Source organism: Nerophis lumbriciformis, linkage group LG34 (genome assembly GCF_033978685.3).
Source record: "Nerophis lumbriciformis linkage group LG34, RoL_Nlum_v2.1, whole genome shotgun sequence".
Taxonomy (NCBI): Eukaryota; Metazoa; Chordata; class Actinopteri; order Syngnathiformes; family Syngnathidae; genus Nerophis; species Nerophis lumbriciformis.
Window position 1 is genome coordinate 4,451,661 of NC_084581.2, and position 27,264 is coordinate 4,478,924.

The 27,264-nt window shown below is 40.5% G+C and overlaps 1 protein-coding gene across 1 annotated transcript; it reads left to right on the forward strand.

Annotated features, from left to right (window-relative positions):
- On the forward strand, nt 1-26,120 carry ctsf (cathepsin F). The gene is made up of 17 exons (XM_061929148.1): nt 1-389; nt 4,843-4,953; nt 5,178-5,259; nt 5,913-5,965; nt 6,113-6,185; nt 9,101-9,214; nt 9,297-9,445; nt 9,550-9,646; nt 9,726-9,806; nt 10,288-10,407; nt 17,363-17,427; nt 17,528-17,618; nt 17,727-17,785; nt 21,182-21,271; nt 22,265-22,373; nt 25,517-25,625; nt 25,708-26,120. Exons 1-17 carry the CDS (start codon nt 150-152, stop codon nt 25,919-25,921), a joined length of 1,857 nt encoding a protein of 618 aa, XP_061785132.1. The 5' UTR covers nt 1-149; the 3' UTR covers nt 25,922-26,120.
- Nucleotides 26,121-27,264: the final 1,144 nt, after the last annotated feature.

Consider the following 27,264-nt stretch of genomic DNA (forward strand, 5'->3'; position numbering starts at 1 on the left):
GGCTCCTCCCACAGAGTCGTCCCAGATTTGTTTGGCAACAACATCGTCAGAGTGTTTGTCTTGGCACAAACACAAACTCTCTGCTTTAAAGCTCAGGGCAAACTGGACACACATTCTCTTTCTTTCGCAAACACACCGAAAAAGACAGCATGTTGACAGGATGCCAGACCATCCTCTGCCTGGCCTTGGCCGCCGTAACGGGCTCGTCGCTGGGGCTTGGTGAGGACATGGACCGGCCTCTCTTCGGTCCTCCCGGCTCTCCTATCCGACTGATGGAGTCCGACCCCGGCTTGAAAAAGGCTCTGCGGTTTGCCGAGGAGCGCTACAATTTGGGATCCAACGCCATGCACCTCCGTAAAGTCAGCAAGCTCATCGCTGCCACCAAACAGGTGTAGTTAATAAATTCTTAATTAAGCAGCTATTACCATCAGTCGCTGGAGGATTTAAAACTGCGTCAAGTTAGCATGTGTTAGCATAACAGCAACCAGAAGTAATGAATTCAATAAAGTTAAAGTGCCAATGATTGTCACACACGCACTAGGTATGGCGAAATTAATCCTGTATTGACCTGAATTCAAACCTGAACGCACACAGTCTCAATTTTCAATACAATACAAGAAAAATAACGATATACTGTTAGGCTTATGCGGCTATGGGGCAGCGCCGACATCCGGGCAACTGAGCTACATACGGGTTCTTCGAGCCATAGCAACCTGACTGGCGTTGAAAACAAACCGTCGCCATTGCTGTTTAACCTGTAGACCTGCGCTGATTAAACCCGTCATTCTGCCTCGAAAATGCCCCAACACTGTGTTGTTTTTGGTTGTGCAAACCACAACTGGAAACAGGGAAAACAAAGGTCTTATTTTGTTCTGCCAAAGCGTGCTAAAAGCCCACAGAGAAGAGACAAATGGCTCGCAGCTTTACACCGGGAAAACGAGGACGGTTCTCACTGGATTCCCCCAAAATCCCGGGTCGTGTGTTCGGATCACTTCGTTTCTGGTAAATATAAGGAACAAAAATCCACCTTCTTAACCACAATTTGGCTATACCGTCCATGCTAATGTTGAACCCGTTGAATTTTTACTGAATAACGTTCGACAGCTGAAGTTGTTGTTGTTGCACAACAATAACATATGGTATAAAGGCTATTTCCAGTAATTCAGCAAATAATAAATCATAATACTGAACACTAAATTGGCCCTAGTGTGTGAATGTTGTCTGTCTATCTGTGTTGGCCCTGCGATGAGGTGGCGACTTGTCCAGGGTGTACCCCGCCTTCCGCCCGATTGTAGCTGAGATAGGCTCCAGCGCCCCCCGCGACCCCAAAAGGGAATAAGCGGTAGAAAATGGATGGATGGATGGAATACTGAACTGAATTTGAATGAGCTCTCTACAGATATAATAAATATACAGATACTGGTAGCCACCGTGTCATCCTTATTATCATTTATCAACATACCTTGGGTGATTTAACAATTTTTATGTGATTTATTTGTTATATAACAACCGAAGCTAACAACCGACCTGGTGCGCTTGTGAGGTAGACATAAAGATTTCCAAATTCCATGTCCGGCCATTGTGTAGGATTATCAGTCCACGCATCTGCTGGAAGGCGGTAAGGGCAGTCGTTTAATCCAACTACAGAACATTTTAACTCGTATCTTAACCTAGCCTCACTGGAAATACTATTTACATAATCATACGCCATTTAGAACAGTTTAAAATGCCGTGAAACCTCGTTAAATGCCTTTTCTGTCAATGCTGTGTTCGCTGTTTGCTGGTTTGTTTTCAACGAATTCAATATGGCGACCGCGTTGCTAGGGGATTGGAGGGCGGAAGTGACGTAGGTCCGCCCTCGCCCATACGCCCTCGCGTGTTTGTGGTTTTACCTTTAAGCGCATATAACTTGTTGATAGTCATAGTGTGGACAATGTCCAACGATCGCAAATGTTGATATCTATACAATACAAAGTACACAGTACTCCCTTAGTTTAAGTGGTTCCAGGCATAGCCGTGGCAAATTTAATTATGAGAAGAGGCAATAGAATATATTTATAGCTAGAGCTTATAAACATTCTAAAAGACGTTTTTTAATTTATTACAACAGCCCCCTAAACACGAAATAACATTGATCCACAAAGTCAGCTTGACACTGAGCCAATCAGTGGCCACAATACTGAATAGCGCGCTCTGAATGGTTTGTTATCATCGAGTGGCCAATACTACTGTAATAGTGATAGTTCATTTAGCCATGTTTCTGCTTGAAAATGCTTAATTTAGGCCAAAAAATACATAGATTGTGATTTAAAAAACACAATTTAGTAAAACCACAAACTTGAAGTGGCGAGGGATGATCTTACTGCCAAAACCAATACTCTTTAGTTAAAGGAGCTATATGTAATAATGTGGCCAGAAATGGTACTGCAATTATGGTCAAAATTCTGTAGTCCCCTCCCTCTCTCCCTGACTGAGGTTGCCAGATACGCAGCCGAATCCAGCTCGATCGACTGGGCTACTCCAAGGTACTTTAAACTTCCACTGCCTCTTACTAGGAGTTGAGGTGCTGGTACCATAATAGCTGAATAGACAAGCGTTTTGTCAATAACACATCTCTAACCAACGCATTTAACACAGAAATAAGGCTATTTTCAGGAAGAAGTACATCATGCCTGCGTACAATATCACAACAAATGACAATCATATGGTATTGTCAGTACTATCAGAAAACAAAGACTAAAACAAACTACAACCAACGCTAGCAATGGTTATATTATATTATATATTAGTGAAAATAAGTAGAGCATGCTTAGCAGCCTAATGTACGCCCAAAACTAAATAGACACTTTACCAAGGTATGCCTTTAGGCTACACAAATGAGGAATTATTTTATAATGTGATTTGGCTGTCTTTATACGTTTCACATTGCCATGATGACAGCCGTTCTAATGTTGGAACCTATTTCCTCAGCGTATTAGCATATTGAGAACGAAATAGGCACTGACAATACCCACATACACATAGGGCAAAATATATTTTCGACAAATAAAACCTGTCAGTTCGAATACACATCGACATACAGGCTAACAGGCATATGTTTCCCCCGCTAGTCTAAAGGTCGATGTGTCATTGACCGGGCTAGCATGCTAAGCATTACACTAGGAGCCGAGCCCCATCACACTAAGCATTCATTGCACAAACATACTAGCTTTGTTAGACAAGATCATAGACTGTATTGGAAATATAGTTTACTTACGAAATGTCCATTTCCATTTATTACAAGTAATAAGAAAACCTAAGTGTCCGACTTACCTATCAAGGAAGAAATGAGCAAGTATGGCGTCAGATGAAAAAATCTTCTCCGCCTTCAATCGTCTTCATCTTTCGAAGACATCCCCGGTACAAATCCTCATTTTGTTCCTGGCTTTGTCATAAATAAGTTGAGAATCTTAACATCGCCGTTTTGATTTGCTAAGTCTGACATGTTTAGTAACTTTACCAGTGGCAGTAGCTCGATAAAGGTGGCGGTGCGTAACTGGCAAACTGGATGTAACACACTCACAGACTTTCTATTTAGTCAGACAGTAGCCGGCGGGACATCGAAATGAAAACAATAACAAGATTTCGGGGCTGTAAATCTAATTTTGAAATGAGTATATCCTGGCTGAACTACTGTTATCAGTTATAGAGGTATTCGAAAAGAACATGATTTATTAATGCCTTTTAACATATCAGGGCCATTTAATGATGACCTGACATTAAATTATTACTTATGGCTCCTTTAAATATTTTCAAGATCATTGAATGATCTAATTTGTTGATTATGATGAATACAGTCAGAATAAAACACAGAACAAACATTTTAGGTAAACAAAAAAAACAAAAGTTTTGTTCAGAAAAATAATTTATAAACAATTTAACAATATATGAATACAATATTACAGAACAATGCCCGAATGCAGCAGAGATAGGCTCCAGCACCCCCGCGACCCCGAACGGGACAAGCGTTAGAAAATGGATGGATGGATGCAACAATTTGAACATATCGTACAATTATTATCTTCATTATAGTGCATTCAATTGATTTATCAAAATAAAGCAAATAGAGCAAAGTATGAACATGAACAACTCCTGTATCGGCCTTTAGCATTTAGCTTGCTGTGATTAGGGATGTTCTAAACCAAAATTGATTTTGTATACCAGTCTGATATCAACAAAAAAAATATCAGATCAGCTTCCAATACAAGTATTCCTGCAGCAAGTTTACTTGTGCAGAGCTGGACAGCCAGTTAACATCTAGATGTCTTCCAAAAAGGACACAAGGTTGGTCTTTTCTTGAATTTACTTGTCATTTACACAAGCTAAACATGGTAGGCAAAAACAATTACCACTCCACTTTAATCTAATCATCGACAGCATAACTCCATTCCAGATAGGTATAAAAAAAACACTAATCTATTTATAAATAGATTAGTGTTTTTTATATCTACCATTGATCTCTGTGTGACTAATTTCACTTCATCAAACCTCTTCTAAAATTCCACACAACAAAATAATTAAGGTACGTATGATTCATACTGACATTGTATCATTATTGGTTTAGGCCAATACGAAAGACTCCAATATCAGTATGTTTCGGAAGTGAAAAGGTTGTATCGGGAGACCACTCGCTGTGATCACTTGACAGTGTCACGTGGTGCTGCACAAAGCGTACTATTCAACATGAACAAGAACAATATAAACACACTAAAAACTTGTCGGGCTTTCATACATATTAGCGTGTATGAGTACTATGCATGCATGAATAAGATTAAATACGGTATGTGTGGTTGTGTTTTCCAGCTGGTTAAGGGTATCCGGTACAGCATAACAGTGGAGCTGAGTAACACACAGTGTAAGAAATCAGCTATGCTCCGGACTTGTGACTTCTATCCTGAACTCCATAAACTGAAGGTAAGCTGTGTGTTTTGTGTCAAGTATAAAGAAATAGTGCAACTTGAAATAACGAGTGCTTGTCCTATATTGAAAGGTCAACTGTTTTTCTTTTTATCGTTCCCCTTTTCATCGCTACAATCACCTGTAAATGTTTGCGTCAGTGCAGCCAAATCAGAAATAATCACTTTGAGTGGATAGTATCATCCTCAAAATGAATAATCAATGCTGTATGCTTCTGCTAGACGGAGGTTTGTGTCTTTGAAATTTGGGACATACCCTGGCAGGGAACTTCAACTCTGGTCAAACAGAAGTGCCAACCAAAAGGTAAAAACACAATTTTATACAATAAAGGCTGTTTATATTGCAATTCCCATTAATTTATGAACAATGTGCAAAAAGCTAGCTGTAGTTTTATGCTTTGAATGATCTTTCTCTTTGGCTTTGTAATAAAGTCAACAGTAGTAATACTGTTATTAGTATTACGTAGTAGAAAAAGAAAAAACATTTCCATAAAACTTTGTAAGGGGCAGTTCAGTTTTGGTGAGCATCTTAAAAAATCTTTTTTTTTTACCATTGGAGTCACTGCAACCGAAGTCACTATAGAATGTTTTACTTATTGCACTAATTGTTATCCCTGGAGAGGAAATTCACTTCACAATGTTGCATATTGTGCAACACATTGATGTTAGCGGAACAGAAACTAGCCGAGTCATACCAAAGACTATTACAAATGGGACCTATTGCCTTTCAGCATCAAGGGTTGGAATTGGGGGTTAAATCACCAAAATGATTCACGAGCGCGGCCACCGCTGCTGCTCACTGTTCCCCTCGCCTCCCAGAGGGTGAACACTGGGATGGGTCAAATGCAGAGGATAATTTCACCATACCTAGTTTGTGTGTGACTATCATTAGGACTTTAACTTTTAACACTGTACAGTACACTGACATTTGTTTATTTGCTCCTATTATCTTATCAGCTGAACCAGAAGAAACAGCCGAAGCCACTTCCCCTCAGCGGCCCCTGGAGGAGGTAAAATAAAAACAAAAGAGTCATGCTTGAATGAGTCACGAGTAAAAAAGAAAAATACATTATTGATTTTACTTTATCAAGCATCTCTTTGTTAAGTAAACAGTCCCTATAAGGTATGCATTGTTGGGTCTGCTATTTATTTGTCAGGAGTCTGTAGAGCTGCTGGGCCTTTTCAAAGACTTTATGGTAAAATACAATAAAGTCTACAGTACACAGGAGGGTGAGTATCTTTACGCTGTACATTCCACATTGTATTCTTACACTATTGCAATGTGGTGGAGCTTAAAAAGAAACAAATGTATAAACTGCTGCATTCGCCAAATCTATTATATAATGGTGGGTGTTATGTAACCAAGCAGATCTAGGAATGTAACGTGATAAAAGTACAGTTCCGCCCTTACAGTCCTTACTTAAAGTTAGGCATTTTGAAATGTATATTTTGAGGTTGAATGAGAATGACTATTTTAAAACCAAACACATAAAGGAAAGTAAATTAGTATACACATGAAGTGCAAATACATGCTAGAAGCGTTTTAAATGTACAGCCTGGTATGAACTGAAATAAGCAATGATGCTTGATGCTAAAATACAATAAACAATCCCATTGACAAGCTCATGAAAATTAGTATAGCAATCGCGATCATTTAAAAATTGTTACAAAATGTGATTTTAACAGACCAGATAAATAAAACAGCATTTTTGTACCTACTTAAGATAGGCATATATTCCCCAAACTCTGAAAATGAAGATAGGATTGCTAATTTTGTACTGCTAAGCTAGTCTTCTGCTTTGCACTGTGTGCTGACTAGCTACTGAAGCTTGTTGGGTCAAACCTCTAACTCTCAAACAATAACATAACCAAACTGCAAGGAGAGGGCATCATGTCAATTAAAGAATATTTTATCTAATCTGCACAGTAATTTACAATAATGAATCAATATATACTGTGTGTCCCACAAATTAAATTTTAACCGATACAGTACCAATTTCCTGTATCTGGGAATTGATGCCATCGGTATACATTTTTCATACTTTTATCGTGTTCTTGTTGGCATATAAGATTATACACTATTTATTCATCTATTCTTTATTATTATTATTATTATTATTATTATTATTATTATTTAGACACTTTTTTGGCTCAGTGACGTGAAGTGAAGTGAATTATATTTTTATAGCCCTTTTCTATAGTGATTCATAGCTTTACATAGTGAAACCCATTATCTAAGTTACATTTAAACCAGTGTGGGTGTAACTGGAAGCAGGTGGATAAATTATCTTGCTCAAGGACACAACGGCAGTGACAAGGATGACTGAAGTGGGAATCGAACCTGGAACCCTCAAGTTGCTGGCACGGCCGCTTTCTCAACCGAGCCATGCCGCCCCAGCATAACTTCATACCTGTTCATCCGATTCACACCGGTCCAACTTCAAACTAATTAAAATTAACAAATTTGCAGGTACCAAAAAACTCCAGGAATTCCCAGAATTTCTGGTTTTTCATAGCTCTATTTTCACCTCTTGCTGGAAAGTTTTCACAGTCCATATTTTTAAACCAATCCCAACCATTCCACCATCAAAACATTTCATATAATCAGGACAACAAAAACAGCGATTTAATTTTTCCTAAAAATTCTCGGTTTTCCCGAAATTCCAGGATTTCCGAAATACCCATTCCCAATTCAAACTGTTTGTACGTCAACGTTTTTCAACAGATTCCAAAAATTCCAACACGGAGCCATTCATATAATCTAGGACAATTGTGCTAGAATCAATATTTTCAAAAATTCCCAGTTTTCCCGAAATGATCATGCTAATGTTAGCATGCTAACATTTTACATTAGCATTCCAGCTAATTTCTTCCTTTTTAACCTTATATTCATAGATTCTGTTATTTGGTGCCATCTTCAAGGTTTGCTCGCACTTTACCTATTAGCATGGTAATGTTAGCGTGCTAGCATTTTATTTAATTGTATACATTTTAAGATAATAATCATGGATTTTGTTATTTGGTGCTATCTTAGGAGTATGCTAGCTGTTCCCCTGTTATCATGCCAATGTTGGCATGCTAACATTTTTTTTGCAGGCATTTAAGTTAACTTTGTCCTTTTTAATCAAATAAACATGTATATTGTTACTTGTCGCTATCTTAGAAGTATGCTAATTCGTCTGCTGTTAGCATGCTAACTTTGTATACCAACATTTCAGCTATTTTTGTATATTTAGAAGTAATAATCATGAAATAGCGTGGCGAAGTTGGTAGAGTGGCCGTGCCAGCAATCGGAGGGTTGCTGGTTACTGGGGTTCAATCCCCACCTTCTACCATCCTAGTCACGTCCGTTGTGTCCTTGGGCAAGACACTTAACCCTTGCTCCTGATGGGTGCTGGTTAGCGCCTTGCATGGCAGCTCCCGCCATCAGTGTGTGAATGTGTGTGTGAATGGGTGAATGTGGAAATACTGTCAAAGCGCTTTGAGTACCTTGAAGGTAGAAAAGCGCTATACAAGTATAACCCATTTATCATTATCATTTAAATATGTTACTTTGCATCCTCTTTAAAGTATGCTATCTCATCTAGCTATACCAACAGTTAGCATTTCAAGATGATTCATACTACATTTCAGTACAACTTCTGCTCTTCACCTTTCAAACCATTTTTAACTTTTAAATATTTTAACCTTCAAACCATTTCTGCAGTCCACTAGCATATCAGTTCAGCTAAAGCTTGTCAACATTCAAACCATTTCAACATTCCAACCATTCCTTCAATTAATCAATTCCACCATTTAAACCATTTCAATATTTCAAACCATTTCTACATTTCTACGTTCACTCCATCATCAGCATTTCAGTTCAGCTTCAACATTGCAGCATTCACACGGAATTTGTCTAGCTTCATCTAGTTTAATAATCAAATTCTAATTGATAAAATGTATCTGTTAATTAATAAAATCTTAACACTGATCTGACCACAGTGATCGGTTTTGTAATCCCACATTCCAAAAACATGTTGTTCATAGGAGAGCGTCAATACTTGTTAGCATATATGTGTCATGTGGCTGGCGACCAGAGGGTGTACCCCACTTCAAAAGTATGTAGAAAACTTATAATGATTAGTATTAATTTGTGTCCGTAGAAGCTGACCGCCGTCTGCAGATCTTCCATGAGAACCTGAAGATTGCAGAGAAGCTCCAGTCTTTGGATCAAGGCTCTGCAGAGTATGGTATCACTAAATTCAGCGACCTCACTGGTGTGTATGCAGATGTTGGCGTGTTCTGCCACGTTCTTGGAGCATCTCTTGGTTTAACGGGTTTCTTTCTCTTTGCCTTCAGAGGATGAGTTTCGCTCGACATACCTGAACCCGCTGCTCAGTCAGTGGACGCTTCAGCGACCAATGAAACTGGCTGCTTCGCCACAAGGCCCCGCCCCTGCCAGTTGGGATTGGAGGGATCATGGAGCGGTCAGCCCGGTAAAAAACCAGGTAACGGAACGGAGGAGGAGGTTTCCCTAAAAGTATGTGAATAATAAGCTATATTTACTTTCAGTTGACCTCCTTGTGTGTGTGTGTGTGTGTGTGTCTTTTAGGGTATGTGTGGATCTTGTTGGGCATTTTCTGTTACGGGTAACATCGAAGGCCAGTGGTTTCTGAAAAATGGAGCATTGCTGTCATTGTCGGAACAAGGTAATGTTCTGTTACCCCCTAAAAAAAAACTACATAGTTAAATACATGATTTGAAAAGTTAATAATTTGTGCCTCACAGAACTGGTTGACTGTGACGGGCTGGACCAGGCGTGCAGAGGCGGGTTGCCGTCAAATGCCTATGAAGCGATTGAGAACCTTGGTATGTAGACAGGGGTTTGTGCAACCATTTTAAAAAGTACAGTGAATAGTTTCATTGTTAGTTGTGTCGAAATCCACTTATGTTGTGCCACGACAAGGGTTGTACGGTATACACCGGTATACCGTTCTAATAAAGTACCGTGATACTAATTAATTGAAATCGGTGGCGATTAGTATTACCACCTTTGCTTCAAACTTAGGTAAACATTTAAATAATAAGCATTTAGATCTGCACAAGGAAAGAGTGACAGGTAACAATGTAGTTGTTACACCTGTCCTGCTGTTCGGCTCCCAGGCAGACCGTAGTCGAGGAGCACAGGGCAGACGTTCCCTTCAGGGTCAATGTCTTGTCGGGGGTAACACACAAAATAATTCCCGTGGTTCCTTACTGATACCTCTGTATAAACACTGAGCTCTGTGCTTGAACGTTATGTAACATGTGGGCATTTTTTAACGTTGTTTCTCCTGCGCGTTTGCTTCAGGCGGTCTGGAGTCAGAGAGCGACTACTCCTACAGCGGCCATAAGCAGACATGCGACTTCGCCAGCAAGAAGGTTGCTGCCTACATCAACAGCTCCATGGAGCTGTCCAAAGATGAAAGTGGTAAGGCCATGACTACAACGTGGAGCCAAAATAACTCAAGCAAACACAAGCAATACACATCAATGTGGAAACCACACTTAAAACAAGCAAACAACAAAAGGGCATTTTAGGGATGGGAATCGAAAACCGGTTCTGTTCCCAGTGTATTAGTTCCTTGGAATAGCTTGCCATTTTTTCAAACAAACCCGCGGGCGTGCACGACGTCATTACGTAACGTGCGTAGTGACGTCAGACAGCAACATGGCTCCCACACTGGCAGAAACTTTCTAAAGTCTTTTTACAAGAGATTGCAACAGCGCTTCTTGTGATAATTGCAAGGCTGCTATTTCATCAAGAGGAGACATACAAGCTATATGCTGAAATATTTGAACATAAAGCATGCAATAATTATAAATGAATGTTGCATCAGTCATCTGGCGTGAATACAACAGGTACTAACAAAACACCGACTTTAAAGTTACAGATATTTGTAAAATTAAAATGAATGTCTTCTCTGAAGCCAACTCACCACCAGGTTTTATCCGAGTGTCCAAAACATGAGACCGTAAATCCGATGACACAAGCACAAAATCAATTATCAAACTGAACACATGATTTATTTTGTTAAATTCTACAGAAGAATATTTATTTCTTATTTTCAAGGAAGGTATTTTTTTCTATGTATGTATGTATGTGCCTCTTAAGACTTCAATGTAGGCTTGTAAGGTCACGTTACCTGCAAACTAAACAAAATTGATACTAATCCACCTTTTTGCTCTCTTTTTTTCAAAATAAGAATTGATAAAAGAACCGATAAAAAACTAATCGTTTAGCAGAATCGAAAGTTGAATCGGAACCGGAAGAATCTCATCAATGCCCATCTCTAGTACATTTACAGTGTAGCGGGTCATACAGATTGACTTTGATTAGATTAGATTTGATTAGATATAACTTAATTAATTCCTTGGGCGTGTGCCCTCAGGAAATTGAATATCCCAGTAGCAGCAACACTGAATACCCTACACATGACAGTAACAGCAATAGCAGCACAACATGTAAACATAGAATAAAATTAAAAAGTCAAAATAAAATGCTTTTATAAATTCAAAATCTGATAATACACATATTGAACTATTTGAAATGTGCAATGCTCATCTCGGGCAACTTTTCTAGATTTGTGTACAAGGTTTATAAGATGAAGATGACTCATTTGAGTAACAGGTCTGAAAGTAACAGGAGTGAGTTTTTAATCATAAAATTATCAAATACTGTACATTAAATATAACCATATCACATTAATGCTTTTAGCATGTTGAGACTGAGTACATTACAAAGATTCTACAAAAATATTATATTCTAAAACTATTAACAAAAACTAATTTAGTAAACACGACTGTGCTGATATTTTTAGTTGAAATATGGAAGGATGGGAATGATGCAATTTCCTGTTTTTAAAAATATTTAAAATTTTTCAGAGGTGTTTATGTGTTCAAGTAACAGGGCTGAGTGAAAACCTAGACACACAACTAAAGTGTAAATTTTAACAATTTTCTTAGTTAAATAAACTCAAAATATAAATTTGATAAGGACTAATACAAATTGGGGACGGTGTGGCGCAGTTGGGAGAGTGGCTGTGCCAGCAACCTGAGGGTTCCTGGTTCAATCCCCACCTTCAACCAACCTCGTCACGTCCGTTGTGTCCTTGAGCAAGAAACTTCACCCTTGCTCCTGATGGGTCGTGGTTAGGGCCTTGCATGGCAGCTCCCGCCATCAGTGTGTGAATGTGTGTGTGAATCTGTGAATGTGGAAATAGTGTCTAAGCGCTTTGAGTACCTTCAAGGTAGAAAAGCGCTATACAAGTATAACCCATTTACCATTTACGAATATGTAAATAAAAAAACACATTGTTCAGAGAGGTTTGTGATAGCGTAACGAGACTGAGTGAAAACCCAAGAACATGACTTAAAAAGGTGCCGTCATATTATGAGTTTTTTCTACTTTTAAAACACTTTATTTTAGTCTCCATAACATGTCAAGGTGGTCCTTTGGTCAAAAGTTTCCATCCATCCATCCATCTTCTTCCGCTTATCCGAGGTCGGGTCGCGGGGGCAGCAGCCTAAGCAGGGAAGCCCAGACTTCCCTCTCCCCAGCCACTTCGTCCAGCTCTTCCCGTGGGACCCCAAGGCGTTCCCAGGCCAGCCGGGAGACATAGTCTTCCCAACGTGTCCTGGGTCTTCCCCGCGGCCTCCTACCGGTCGGACGTGCCCTAAACACCTCCCTAGGGAGGCGTTCGGGTGGCATCCTGACCAGATGCCCGAACCACCTCATCTGGCTCCTCTCGATGTGGAGGAGCAGCGGCTTTACTTTGAGCTCCTCCCGGATGGCAGAGCTTCTCACCCTATCTCTAAGGGAGAGCCCCGCCACCCGGCGGAGGAAACTCATTTCGGCCGCTTGTACCCGTGATCTTGTCCTTTCGGTCATAACCCAAAGCTCATGACCATAGGTGAGGATGGGAACATAGATCGACCGGTAAATTGAGAGCTTTGCCTTCCGGCTCAGCTCCTTCTTCACCACAACGGATCGATACAGCGTCCGCATTACTGAAGACGCCGCACCGATCCGCCTGTCGATCTCACGATCCACTCTTCCCCCACTCGTGAACAAGACTCCGAGGTACTTGAACTCCTCCACTTGGGGCAAGATCTCCTCCCCAACCCGGAGATGGCACTCCACCCTTTTCCGGGCGAGAACCATGGACTCGGACTTGGAGGTGCTGATTCTCATCCCAGTCGCTTCACACTCAGCTGCGAACCGATCCAGTGAGAGCTGAAGATCCTGGCCAGATGAAGCCATCAGGACCACATCATCTGCAAAAAGCAGAGACCTAATCCTGCAGCCACCAAACCAGATCCCCTCAACGCCTTGACTGCGCCTAGAAATTCTGTCCATAAAAGTTATGAACAGAATCGGTGACAAAGGGCAGCCTTGGCGGAGTCCAACCCTCACTGGAAACGTGTCCGACTTACTACCGGCCATGCGGACCAAGCTCTGGCACTGATCATACAGGGAGCGGACTGCCACAATCAGACAGTCCGATACCCCGTACTCTCTGAGCACTCCCCACAGGACTTCCCGAGGGACACGGTCGAATGCCTTCTCCAAGTCTACAAAACACATGTAGACTGGTTGGGCAAACTCCCATGCACCCTCAAGGACCCTGCCGAGAGTATAGAGCTGGTCCACAGTTCCACGACCAGGACGAAAACCACACTGTTCCTCCTGAATCCGAGGTTCGACTATCCGGCGTAGCCTCCTCTCCAGTACACCTGAATAGACCTTACCGGGAAGGCTGAGGAGTGTGATCCCACGATAGTTAGAACACACCCTCCGGTTCCCCTTCTTAAAGAGAGGAACCACCACCCCGGTCTGCCAATCCAGTGGTACCGCCCCCGATGTCCACGCGATGCTGCAGAGTCTTGTCAACCAAGACAGCCCCACAGCATCCAGAGCCTTAAGGAACTCCGGGCGGATCTCATCTACCCCCGGGGCCTTGCCACCGAGGAGCTTTTTAACTACCTAAGCAACCTCAGCCCCAGAAATAGGAGAGCCCACCACAGACTCCCCAGGCACTGCTTCCTCATAGGAAGACGTGTTGGTGGGATTGAGGAGGTCTTCGAAGTATTCCCTCCACCGATCCACAACATCCGCAGTCGAGGTCAGCAGAACACCATCCTCGCCATACACGGTGTTGATAGTGCACTGCTTCCCCTTCCTGAGGCGGCGGATGGTGGTCCAGAATTGCTTCGAAGCCGTCCGGAAGTCGTTTTCCATGGCCTCACCGAACTCCTCCCATGTCCGAGTTTTTGCCTCTGCGACCGCTGAAGCCGCACACCGCTTGGCCTGTCGGTACTTGTCCGCTGCCTCAGGAGTCCTATGAGCCAAAAGAACCCGATAGGACTCCTTCTTCAGCTTGACGGCATCCCTCACCGCCGGTGTCCACCAACGGGTTCTAGGATTACCGCCACGACAAGCACCAACTACCTTGCGGCCACAGCTCCAATCAGCCGCCTCGACAATAGAGGCGCGGAACATGGTCCATTCGGACTCAATGTCCAGCACCTCCCTCGTGATATGTTCAAAGTTCTTCCGGAGGTGGGAATTGAAACTCTCTCTGACAGGAGACTCTGCCAGACGTTCCCAGCAAACCCTCACAATGCGTTTGGGCCTGCCAGGTCTGTCCGGCATCCTCCCCCACCATCGCAGCCAACTCACCACCAGGTGGTGATCGGTAGAAAGCTCCGCCCCTCTCTTCACCCGAGTGTCCAAAACATGAGGCCGCAAATCCGATGACACAACTACAAAGTCGATCATGGAACTGCGGCCTAGGGTGTCCTGGTGCCAAGTGCACATATGGACACCCTTATGTTTGAACATGGTGTTCGTTATGGACAATCTGTGACGGGCACAAAAGTCCAATAACAAAACACCACTCGGGTTCAGATCCGGGCAGCCATTCTTCCCAATCACGCCTCTCCAGGTTTCACTGTCGCTGCCAACATGAGCATTGAAGTCCCCCAGTAGAACGAGGGAATCACCCGGGGGAGCACTCTCAAGTACTCCCTCGAGTGAATCCAAAAAGGGTGGGTACTCTGAGCTGCGGTTTGGCGCGTAAGCGCAAACCACAGTCAGGACCCGTTCCCCCACCCGAAGGCGGAGGGAAGCTACCCTCTCGTCCACCGGGTTGAACTCCAACGTACAGGCTCTGAGCCGGGGGGAAACAAGAATTGCCACCCCAGCCCAGCCCGTCGCCTCTCACTGCCGGCAATGCCAGAGTGGAAGAGAGTCCAGCCCCTCTCGAGAGAACTGGTTCCAGAGCCCTTGCTGTGCGTCGAAGTGAGTCCGACTATATCTAGCCGGAACTTCTCCACCTCGCGCACTAGCTCAGGCTCCTTCCCCCCCAGCGAGGTGACGTTCCACGTCCCAAGAGCTAGCTTCTGTAGCCGAGGATCGGACCGCCAAGTGCCCTGCCCTCGGCTTCCGCCCAGCTCACATTGCACCCGACCTCTATGACCCCTGCTATGGGTGGTGAGCCCATTGGAGGGGGGACCCACGTTGCCTCTTCGGGCTGTGCCCGGCCGGGCCCCATGGGGACAGGCCCGGCCACCAGGCGCTCGCCATCGTGCCCCACCTCGGGGCCTGGCTCCAGAGGGGGGGCCCCGGTGACCCGCGTCCGGGCAGGGGAAATATGGGTTCCTTGTTTGTTTTCTTCATAAAGGTCTTCGAGTTTGCATAGATTATATTTTACAGACCCTCTATTCTATTCTATTAATGCGGCTTTCTGACCGTCTCTTCAGGATGCATCGTTTTGTGGGCAGTCCTATTTACGTGATTCCACTTCAACTGCGTCTTCTCCCCGCTAGCCATGTTATAGTTTTAAGCGCCTCCATAGCGAGTCAACTGACAGATGTAGGTTCGAACTATACGCTACTTTGTATTAGAAATGGCAACAGCGGAGGATGCATGTGCATGCACGAGTCAGTCTGCCCCACAACTAAAAGATAGAGAAAAAGGCACAGCTTTTTAATAACTACAGCGCCGGACTACAATGGTGGACTTGCGCAAAGCACTTTGGCTAAATTTAACCTATATATAAACGTAACTTGTAACAAATACGTAACGAGCTACTCAAACTTCAAATGGCTTGTTTGACAGAAGCATGAAGACAGGCAAGATTGTTTTATAAATATCTCTGCTGTGCTTCCATGGGTTGAATTAAAATTTTTGGGGCTTACGCAGATCCCAAATATACAAAAACAGGTACCAACGGGGTAAGAAGTAGGTTTTGCATATTAGGTCCCCTTTAAGTGTAAATTTTAGAAAATATTTGTTTTAAAGAAAATATACTTAAAAGTACAGTTGGGATAAGCAGTACAACTATATATATATATAAAAAAATTTTTAAAAAAATTCTGAAGGATTCAAATTATTATTTCATGGTAAAGTCGAATTTTAGGAAAAGGGTACAGGCTACAAATCAATTTTTCCATCGTTCAAGTTTGTTAATTTTTTCAAATGTATACATTAGATATGCAATTATATCACTGTACACTTTGCTTACTAAAAAAATATTTTACAGTTTATTTTATTCTGCATGTATACAATTTATTTCCAGTGGACACAAATGGCAATGACGGGTGGAATGGCTTAAAACACTTATGAAAATACAAGTGAATTGATTGATTGATTGAGACTTTTATTAGTAGGTTGCACAGTGAAGTACATATTCCGTACAATTGACCACTAAATGGTAACACCCGAATAAGTTTTTCAACTTGTTTAAGTCGGGGTCCACTTAAATTGATTCATGATACAGATATATACTATCACCATAATACAGTCATCACACAAGATAATCATCAGGGTATATACATTGAAAAAAAATCAAAACATGAACACTGTCCAGTTTAAACATGTCAAGATTTGTACATAGACTAAACAGGAATGATTTGTGTTTAATTACCACCCAGTTACTATAGTTTTTCTCTTAAGTGTCCTGTCATTGACTGCCGACCAGTACAGTCAGCATGTCCAAACCTCACACCCTTATGAATACGCAAATCATATTGAAATTAGCCATGTGCCCAAGATCTGCATACTCTGCAAAAAATCAAATGTTGGCAAAGCCCAAACGACCACCTCTGTGTGTCACCAAAGTTTTGCCAAGTACCGGTATTGTAGAAATGTGCATGAAGTTGGCATGAGGCAACACACATTTCCACATCAAGTTCACTCTCTTGACACATCTCATCTTTGCCGTAAAAAACGGCATACACCAGATTTTTGTAAATACGCAAGCTTGTTACATGAAGCCCCAGGTGCATTATAAAGTGTAAATGAGAGAAGGTGAATAGGTAGCGCCAAATTTATTTGTGTCGGGTCGCAAATTCATTGTTTCCATTTTTCCCCTTTCTCTCAGAAATGGCAGCTTGGCTGGCAGAGAACGGCCCCATTTCTGTGGCTTTGAACGCCTTTGCCATGCAGGTAAAGTCATACTATCTCCTGATTGAAACAAATAAGAAACAACACCTGTTAAAGCGTGATATTTAACATGATATTTTTTTATTTTTCTTGACTTGTGTAGTTTTACAGGAAGGGCGTATCCCACCCTTTTAAGATCTTTTGTAACCCCTGGATGATTGACCACGCTGTGCTGCTGGTGGGATATGGAGACCGTAAGTGATTATATACAAATTATGAAGGCAGAAATGTAGAGCTGCTTGAATGTGCAAGGGTACCGATTTAGGAATGTGATCAAATAATGGAGGTGTCTGTGCATTTAGGTAAAGGAATTCCATTCTGGGCTATCAAAAACAGCTGGGGGGAGGATTATGGAGAGCAGGTAAGACAAACCTATACAAGAGTATCATTCCCTGAGCCTTAATGCAGTGTTTTTCAACCCCTGTGCCGCGGCACACTAGTGTACCCTGAGATATTGTCTGGTGTGCTGTGGGAGATTATGTAATTTCACTTAGTGGGTTAAAAATATTTTTTGCAAACCAGTAATTATAATCCGCAAATGTGCCGTTGTTGAGTGTCTGTGCTGTCTAGAGCTCGGCGGAGTAACCGTGTAATACTCTTCCATATCAGTAGGTGGCAGCAGGTAGCTAATTGCTTTGTAGATGTCGGGAACATGGTTTGTCGTGATCACAATATGCAGATGACAGCGGGAGGCAGTGTGTAGGTAAAAAGGTGTCTTTTGAGGTAGAAAAGCGCTATACAAGTACAACCCATTTATCATTTATTTATTTAATGCTTAAACCAAAAATAAACAAAAGGCAAGTGCTGCTAAGAAAAGGCATTGAAGCTTAGGAATGGCTATGCAAAGCGAAGCTAAAACTGAACTGGCTGCAAAGTAAACAAAAACAGAATGCTGGACGACAGCAAAGACTTACAGCGTGTGGAGCAGCAGACGGCGTCCACAAAGTACATCCGTACATGACATGACAATTAACAACAAAATAGGAGCGCAAGACAAAAACTAAACCACTACACACAGAAAAACAGAAAAAAACTCAAAATAAGTCACGGCGTGACGTGACAGGTCATGACAGTACACTTACTTTGAGACAAGAGCTATAGTGATGCATGGTTGGTTATGGTTTGAATTCATATGCAACAATTGTGAGAACAACTTTTTATTGTCAATATCGGCTGCTGAGTTTTATTTTTTAATGTTTTCTGCTCGTGGTGTGCCTCGAGATTTTTTCAATGAAAAAAATGTGCCTTGGCTCAGAAAAGGTTGAAAAACACTGCCTTAATGGATAGGAAAACAAAGTAATTATGTGGTATGTAGTTATTTAATTGTTATTTTCAAATTATTCATTATTTTCTCACACAGGGTTACTACTACCTATACAGGGGTTCCAATGCATGTGGAATCAACAGGATGGGTTCATCTGCTGTTGTCAACTAAATAACACAGCACACACACACACGCACGCACACACACACACACACACACGCACACACGTATATATGATCAAACCATCATGGCTCACAGACTGCATGACAAGCTCATTTACACAAAGACATGCGCCTGACTTCCTCATGTTATTTTAAAACCAGACTTGTGTTCCTCTGTGTTGCAAAATCTATGTTACAAAACAACCCAGCGCTATTGTTACTGTTACAAATATTGTGGATTTGTTGATTTTTAAAGCATTCTTCACATAACTATTAGGTGTACTTTTTCATTTGTCAATTTTAGAGGTGAAAAAACTGTTTTTAAGAATACTGTATTTTGTGCTGCATTCGTACTCACTGTAGGCTGCTGTGCTGTGAACTGTCTTATTTGTTTTGTTACCACTGACTGGAGAAATGTGATTAGATTTAATCTTCATGGTAAACTCTGGTGTAAAAATGTTTGAAGTAGGTAAGAAATAAATTGAAAAATTAAAATATATGAAATGATATTTTTCTTTGTACATTTGTTGACAATTATTCACAACATGGCACCTGTGTAAAGTTGCTCCCGCCTTGTCAAGATCTCCCCAAACGTTTCCCAATTGTTTGTGCTGTTAAAATTTCAACCTCAAATTTGCCACCTCATCGCAGGGCCAACACAGATAGACAGACCACATTCACACTCACATTCATAACTAAAGTAGTCAAACAAAAAATTGCAGCAAAAACGATTGGGAAAAGATAGAGGAGATTTTGACAAGATGGAGGGGTCAACTTCACACAGGTCAACGTGACTGGTCATTTAAAATGCCGTTCTAGAGTAAACTTGTGTTGTCTGGGAAAACAACTACTGTACTTAAACATATCTAAGCCATATTTGCTTATTGCCTTTTCCACTTTATAAATAAGAGAAGCAGACTATTAGCGTCATTCACACAATTTTTACCAGATAAGTCGCAATACGTTGTTGAAAAATGTTCCAGCCACACGCTGCTTGATCAAAACCCATCCATCCATCCATCCATCCATTTCTACCGCTTATTCCCTTTGGAGTCGCGGGGGGCGCTGGAGCCTATCTCAGCTACAATCGGGCGGAAGGCGGCAAAATCCAACTTGAAAATAAACCGACTCCATTTCCCATGATACACTTGCACTATTCCGGTCAGAAAAGGTAAGTCATCAAAGTAAAAGTCGTGTGTTTTTTATAACTAAGTAACCAAACAAGTGGCAATATATCTATCAAATGTGGTTGAATACTGATTAATCTTACGTAAACTCTTCATTTCAAATCACATCGCTAACTCGACTGTCGTGTGCAAAATTAAAACACGCAGTCTTATTGTGAAAAGTACTTTATGGCGCTCAAACCCGGAAGTGAACGAGTATCATTTCGATTGTTGCCACACAACATGAGCGCTTGAATGTGGTTGAGTTAATCTGTAAATATAAGTTCATATATTCGTTTTAAAGCTACATCTGGGCCTTGGCGAGATTCAGGGACATGCGCTGACTAAAAGACACTAATCTTTTCAAGGTACTTTCACAGTTTAATCCCAAACTTTTGTAGCGCATGGGGTCTGCTAACATCTGCTAAAATACACCACTGCACGTTGTTATGTGTTACTTGAAAGAAAACATTTGATTGTTTTGGGACTAAGTTTGGGCAAAGTGGCTTTCTATATCTTGGACATATTAGTATTAGAGTTGTCATATGCAAAAAAAAACCCTGTAATTAACAAGTACAATTTATACTACTGACGGCGTGGCGCAGTGGAAGAATGGCCGTGCGCGACCCGAGGGTCCCTGGTTCAATCCCCACCTAGTACCAACCTCGTCATGTCCGTTGTGTCCTGAGCAAGACACTTCACCCTTGCTCCTGATGGGTGCTGGTTAGCGCCTTGCATGGCAGCTCCCTCTATCAGTGTGTGAATGTGTGTGTGAATGGGTAAATGTGGAAGTAGTGTCAAAGCGCTTTGAGTACCTTGAAGGTAGAAAAGCGCTATACAAGTACAACCCATTTATCATTTATTTATTACTGAGTGGGGTGTTTGAAAGTGTGGGCCGGGTGCCACTTTTTGCCCGCAGCTTGTTTTTTGTTGGCCCTTGATATAATGTAAACCAACATTGCTGTATTATTAATAATATATTTTTTAATAATACTGGATGCATGGTAGGATATCTTAGCATTTAGCATATATCGACCTACATTGGATTGGTTTCAACATCTTAAATGCACAAAGTGAAACCATGCCTCCTTAATTTTTTCTGTGGGGAAGAAGAGTAGACACCCCTAAACTACACTGCATTTATTTCCTCAGCTGGCGGATGATTCATAATGTCACAGGCCACAAAACGCAAGCATGTTGTCAAGGAGGTTCTTGGAGACTTTGTCACGCCAGCGGAGAATCAACAGATTGTGAGGGTTAGTACGACATCCTTTGAATTAATTAATTATATTTTTTAAAGTGCTTTACATTGGAAACCCCATACATCTAAGATTGGTGGTGGTGAGCTAAATGTATACCAGTGTGGCTGGCACTGGAAGCAAGGTGGATGAAGTGTTTTGCCCTAAAACAATGGCAGCAACTAGGATGGCATATGCTGGAATCGACCCAACCCTCAAGTTTCTGGACCAGTGGTTCTTAACCTGGGTTCGATGGAACCCTAGGGGTTCGGTGAGTCAGGCTCAGGGGTTCGGCGGAGGTCAAGACACACCCGACTCATCGTATAAATAAAAACTTCTCCCTATCTGTGTATTGCGGATACGGCAACAGCTGAAGTCACACTGATTTGCAGGTGTGTAATTTGTTGTGAGTTTTTGCACTGTGTTGATTTTGTTCTTTGAACAAGGTGATGTTCATGCACGGTTCATTTTGTGCACCAGTAAAAAAACATGGTAACACTTTAGTATGGGGAACATATTCACCATCAATTAGTTGCTTATTAACATGCAAATTAGTAACATATTGGCTCTTAATTAGTCATTATTAAGTACTTATTAATGCCTTATTCGGCATGGCCTTATTATAACCCTAACCCTCTAACCCTGGCTCTAACCCTAACCCTAACCTAATAATTCTAAATTAAGTCTTTGTTACTTATAATATGTTCCCCTAGTGTCTAGAAAACTTTGTTACTTAGAATATGTTCCCCATACTAAAGTGTTACCAAAAACATATAAATTTGTCTTGAATTTGAAAAAAAAACATAATTTTATTTTTCACTAAAGAAGGGTTCGGTGAATGCGCATATGAAACTGGTGGGGTTCGGTACCTCCAGCAAGGTTAAGAACCACTGTTCTGGACACTGCTCTACCTGCTGAGCCACTCCGTTCTGTCATATACTTACCCTTTTAAATGTATGTGTAATCATGCAACACTTGATAAAATACTTCCTGTCTCTTAATCTCTGGTAGGTGACTGGTAGCCGTGGTAACAACCTCCATGAAACAGTCACACATCAGGGCCAGATGTTTCTTGTGAGCATGCCCACCAAATTCCGCAAGAACATTTGGATCAAGAGAGGTGAGAGTAACTGCAACTTCACAAGTAAAACAGCCTATGATTGAGTGTCAATCAAATTAGTCACTGTTCATCTACGACACTTACACACTGTCATTCTGTCTGTTTATACAGTATAGAGCAAAGCGGTGGTTATCACTATTAACTGGTGGGAGGAGTGTCCACATTAGTTATTCCGATACAAACAGTCCAGGCCAAAAATTGTGGGAGTGACTCAAAAGGGTCTTATACTAAGCCCTATTTTCTTGCATGTCAGTACTAAGGGGGGGGGCAACGATTCGTCGAAATTGTCAACAAATATCGACCATAAAATTAATTTGTCGACGGTAGTCGGTGACGTCATGACTGGTGTTTTTCTGGACAGAAGCGAGTCAGCGCGACAACATTGCAGGTGAAAATAGGTAAAGTGTGGGAACATCTCACCTAAATACTTTGCTCTTTTTGCAAAGCGGACCTTGTTTTTTAAGGCAGTACAACTGTCATACGGGAACATTTACAGCGGAGGCATGGTGTCTGAAGAATGCGACCTCAACTTGGTAAGATAGTTAGCTTGTTACCTTCCCAGCTAGCTAACAAGTGTGAGACAAAGTTATGTGAAAAATATATTATACTATCACTTTAGCAAAAGTCCAAAGTCCGCCAGTTAAACTTTATTTTTAATCAATTCAAGTACTATTATTTTGATTTGTCAGGACTTCAGGAATAACGCAGCATCGGTATAATACCAAACATAAATTACACACACACACACGAACATTAGGCACCAGATATCATAAAATAATGAATATACAAATCAATTAGATAGCTAAAATGTTCAGAATTAACAAGTCTATTAGATTGCAAAAAATGCCAATAATCAATATACCTGTGTGCAGCTTTTTAAACACATATTTGACACAATTATTGTTTCTTTTTGAGGAAGTTAGATAGCTTTGGTGTTTGTTGTTTGTTTTTATTGCTGCTGTTTTTACTGTCCTTTGTTTTAATAAAAAATATACTTTATTTTTGTCAGCAGTGCCCTCTGCCTGTCTTTGTGTTTAAATGGACAAAAGTTTAATAGATATTTTGGTTTTTGTAACAGCCTAATGAGCAGCACAGTTACGGTATAAATACATATCTCAGAATGACTTGCGGCATCATGGCTCATATGGTAGAGTGGTTGGCCCCCCACCTCAATGGTTGTCGGTTTGACCCTTAGTCCTGCTGTGACCATGTGGAAGTATCCTTAGGCAAGACAGAGTTGCTCCTGATGCTGCGTCATCAGTAGGTAAATGTGGTAATAGTGTCAAAGCACTTTTCTTTGAAGGTAGAAAAGCGCTATACAAGTATAATCCATTTACCATTAGTAATCTTTTTTTAGTCAGCACTAGGGATGGGTACTGAATTTGTTACTCCTCCAAAATGCACAAGCTATTTTTTAATACTTAATTGCAATGATTTCACAAAATTACACAACATCTTGTCCTTTACCATTGCCCCCTTTTTTTTTTTTAGAAATAAACAATAATTATAGTGAATGTCATATATATATATATATATATATATATGTATTATATAATGTATATATGTATATAATATGTATATATATATATATACATATATATATTATGTATATATGTATATGTATGTACGTATATATGTATATGTATGTACATATATATGTATATATGTATGTATATATATATATATGTATACATATATGTGTATATATATATATGTATGTATATATATATATATATATATATATGTATATATATACAGTATAAAATGTTGTGTATATACAGTATAAAATGTATATATTTACGTACAAACTGTATATACAGTTATTGATGGTGAAACGGTTGAGGACCGAATGAGTGGGGAAAAAAGAGCATGTTTACTAGAAGTTTGGGATGTCACCATGGTTGCTACTTTTTATTTGACACAGCGCTAGTATGCTGAATCAATAATCACTGAACTCAATAAAAGATATAAGGCATATTGTATCCGTGGTCATGAGTCACGTAGTTGGTCAAAAAAACGAAATCTGCTGTTAAACGCAGAATATCAGGGAAATTGACATAAATATGAGTGAAATGTTGTCGTTGTGAGGAGAATGAACATTTGTGAAAACAGTGTGTGGTACAGCTCATTTAACATAGTCATCCGCCCTGTGCTGAAATAAACATTGTCTACACGGCCACTTGAGACAGCGACCAAACTACGAAACTATAGCGAGCAAGAACAATCCATACACCCACAACACATCTCATCTGCTTGTGTTGCTGTGAACAACATCATGGATGTAACATCAATGAAGAACAGCAGTCGCAACTTGAGAGGCATGTTCTCTCTTTTTTTTTAAAAAGCCTCGATTCGCCTCTTTACTCGTCAAGCTGGGAACAACAGGACAGCCCACTTCCTCCCTTCACAATCTTAGCGCTGTGCGCCACATCCATTCTGACTGCGTTAACAAAATAAAGTTTAAAAAAAAAAGTACGCTACACAAGCATAATGTATTTAAAGTACTTACTGATACATTTACAGATGTATAATGCATTGACCAAACATTCTGGTCAAAGTTGTCCAAGGACGTATTGCACCAATAAATGTGAAGATTTTAGCATTTAATTAACAAACATTTTATTTTTATATGACACAAAAAGAACACATTCTACTGTGGCAAAACAAAATTGTGGAGGGACAAGCGGTAGAAGATGGATATTGTTATTAATAATATTATTTTACTTGTTGTGGTTTATTCGTTACTAATTTATGTCCGTTTTTTAACTATATTTAATCTGAATTTTGGTGGTACAATAAATAACTTTTCAAATGAATGAATAATCGTGCAATTAATTGTGATTACAATATCAATCAAAGTAATCGTGATTATTGTTGCCATAATCATCCAGCACTAGCCAAGCTGCTTCCTGCTGGAAAATATTGTGCGTTTGACTTATAAGACAGCAGTCTCTGCTCGATTTGCTGCAGCACTTTCCCACCCTGCAGGTAGTGCCATCAAACAACGTTCTTTTCATGTTATGATAAATATTTTTTTATAATTTTATAATAAATCATATATTATTAAATATTTACATTAAATCTAAAAATATGTGGAGGATTTGTTGAACATTTAGAAATGTTGTCTCTTGTGTCCTATCAAGGAGACTATGTGATTGTGGATCCAATCGAGGAAGGCGAGAAGGTAAAGGCAGAAATCAGCTCCATTCTCTACAAAGATCACATTGAGTACCTGCAAAAGTGTCATCTGTGGTGAGATTCTACTCAAACTCCACACAGCAGAGCTTGTCCTCCGGAATGAAACTGACTGCTTTGTCTGACTGATCGCCATTAGGCCTGAGGGCTTCACCAAGGAAGACCAGACTAACCAGAAGCCTGATCAGAAAGACCACACTGAGAAGAAGGAGGAGGAGGAGGAAGACAGTGCTAGAGACTCTGAGGACGATGAAACTGATCTCTTTGTGAACACCAACCGCAATACCTACCAGTACAGCGAGAGCGAGGAGGACGAGGACATTGAGGATGAAGAGGAACAGACCGACTCTTAGTGGCATTGGTGAACACACTTGCAGCTTCCTTACGGACTTGTTGGACGCTCTAAAAGCTGGACTATTTCTGGATGTAAATGTCGGCGCAGAGACGCCCACATTAAACCATTTTTATTACCGCAGATGTTCAGAAACATTTCCACATTACATATGGGCTTATAAACATTATGGAGATGGAAGGAAATAAATAAGTATTTAAATGATTACTTAAATGTGTCATGAATTAATTAAAATCAGAATTAAATATGTCAATTAGTCTTTAATTTAATATATAATGATATAGATTTAATCAGTGGGGCAGTGGTTAGCGCTCATGCCTCACAGCAAGAAGGTCCTCGGTTACATGCCCAGGATCAGGGTCTTTGTGGGGTTTGCATGTTCTCCCTGTGACTGCATGGGTTATCTCCAGCTATGTTGTTTGGCATAGATTGATTGACAACACTAAATGGTCCCCAGTTTGTGAATGTGAGTGTGAATGTTGTCTGTCTATCTGTGTTGGCCCTGTGATGAGGTGGAGACTTGTCCAGGGTGTACCCCGCCCTCCGCCCGAGTGCAGCTGGGAGAGGCTCCATCACCCCTGGGACTCCGAGAAGGATAAGCGGTAGAAAATGGATGGATGGACGGATAATTATGAATTAAATCATTAAATAATTTTACATTAGATTAATTCAAGACAATTTAACACAAAATTAAATTATGTTTACATTGCAATAATAAAAAACTACCTAATCTTTGTTTTTCTTTGTCAAATACTTTTAAGTTCAAAACGGGTGTCCAAATTTTTACACCAAAAAGTCAAAAGGATGCATCGACTATTTGGATTTCATTTTCAAAACCAACATGTACATAAAAATTTAAAAAAAAAACAGCCTGCATGTTAGCTTTGTGCTATTAGCATCAACATGTCAGGTTTTTTTCGTTAAATTACACTGGTTTATTTTTTTTACTCTACTTTTTATGTTTTTGTTAGTAAAAACATTTTTGGGGCCGCACTTTGGACACCCCAGGTTCAAACCAATACAATTAATATAAAACATTTAAATCAAGGATTTTTTTTAATTGGCAATATATTTTTATACAATGATAATATATCTAACCATGGCCTCAAAATTCTCTTCCGAAATAAACTGTCAGAAATTAATTCTGTTACGAGTCACAACATCTATTAGGCTTGTATATCTTTGTGATAGACGATTCGATATGTATCTAGACACATGGGTTACTATACAATTCAAAAACGACATATTTTAAAGATCGACCAGTCGATATTTAGGACTCTATAGGTAGGGCTTGCTAATGATATGGATAAAAAGCGGTCTAGTTTGTGTTCCCGCCCCTCCTGT

What these genes read in the sequence shown, in the direction of transcription:
- ctsf (XM_061929148.1), top strand. Translation starts at nt 150, where the DNA reads ATGTTGACAGGATGCCAGACCATCCTCTGCCTGGCCTTGGCCGCCGTA. An exon ending in TCATCGCTGCCACCAAACAG is followed by an intron (nt 390 to 4,842) that starts GTGTAGTTAATA and finishes TGTGTTTTCCAG; the next exon opens with CTGGTTAAGGGTATCCGGTA. An exon ending in TGAACGCCTTTGCCATGCAG is followed by an intron (nt 17,428 to 17,527) that starts GTAAAGTCATAC and finishes TGACTTGTGTAG; the next exon opens with TTTTACAGGAAGGGCGTATC.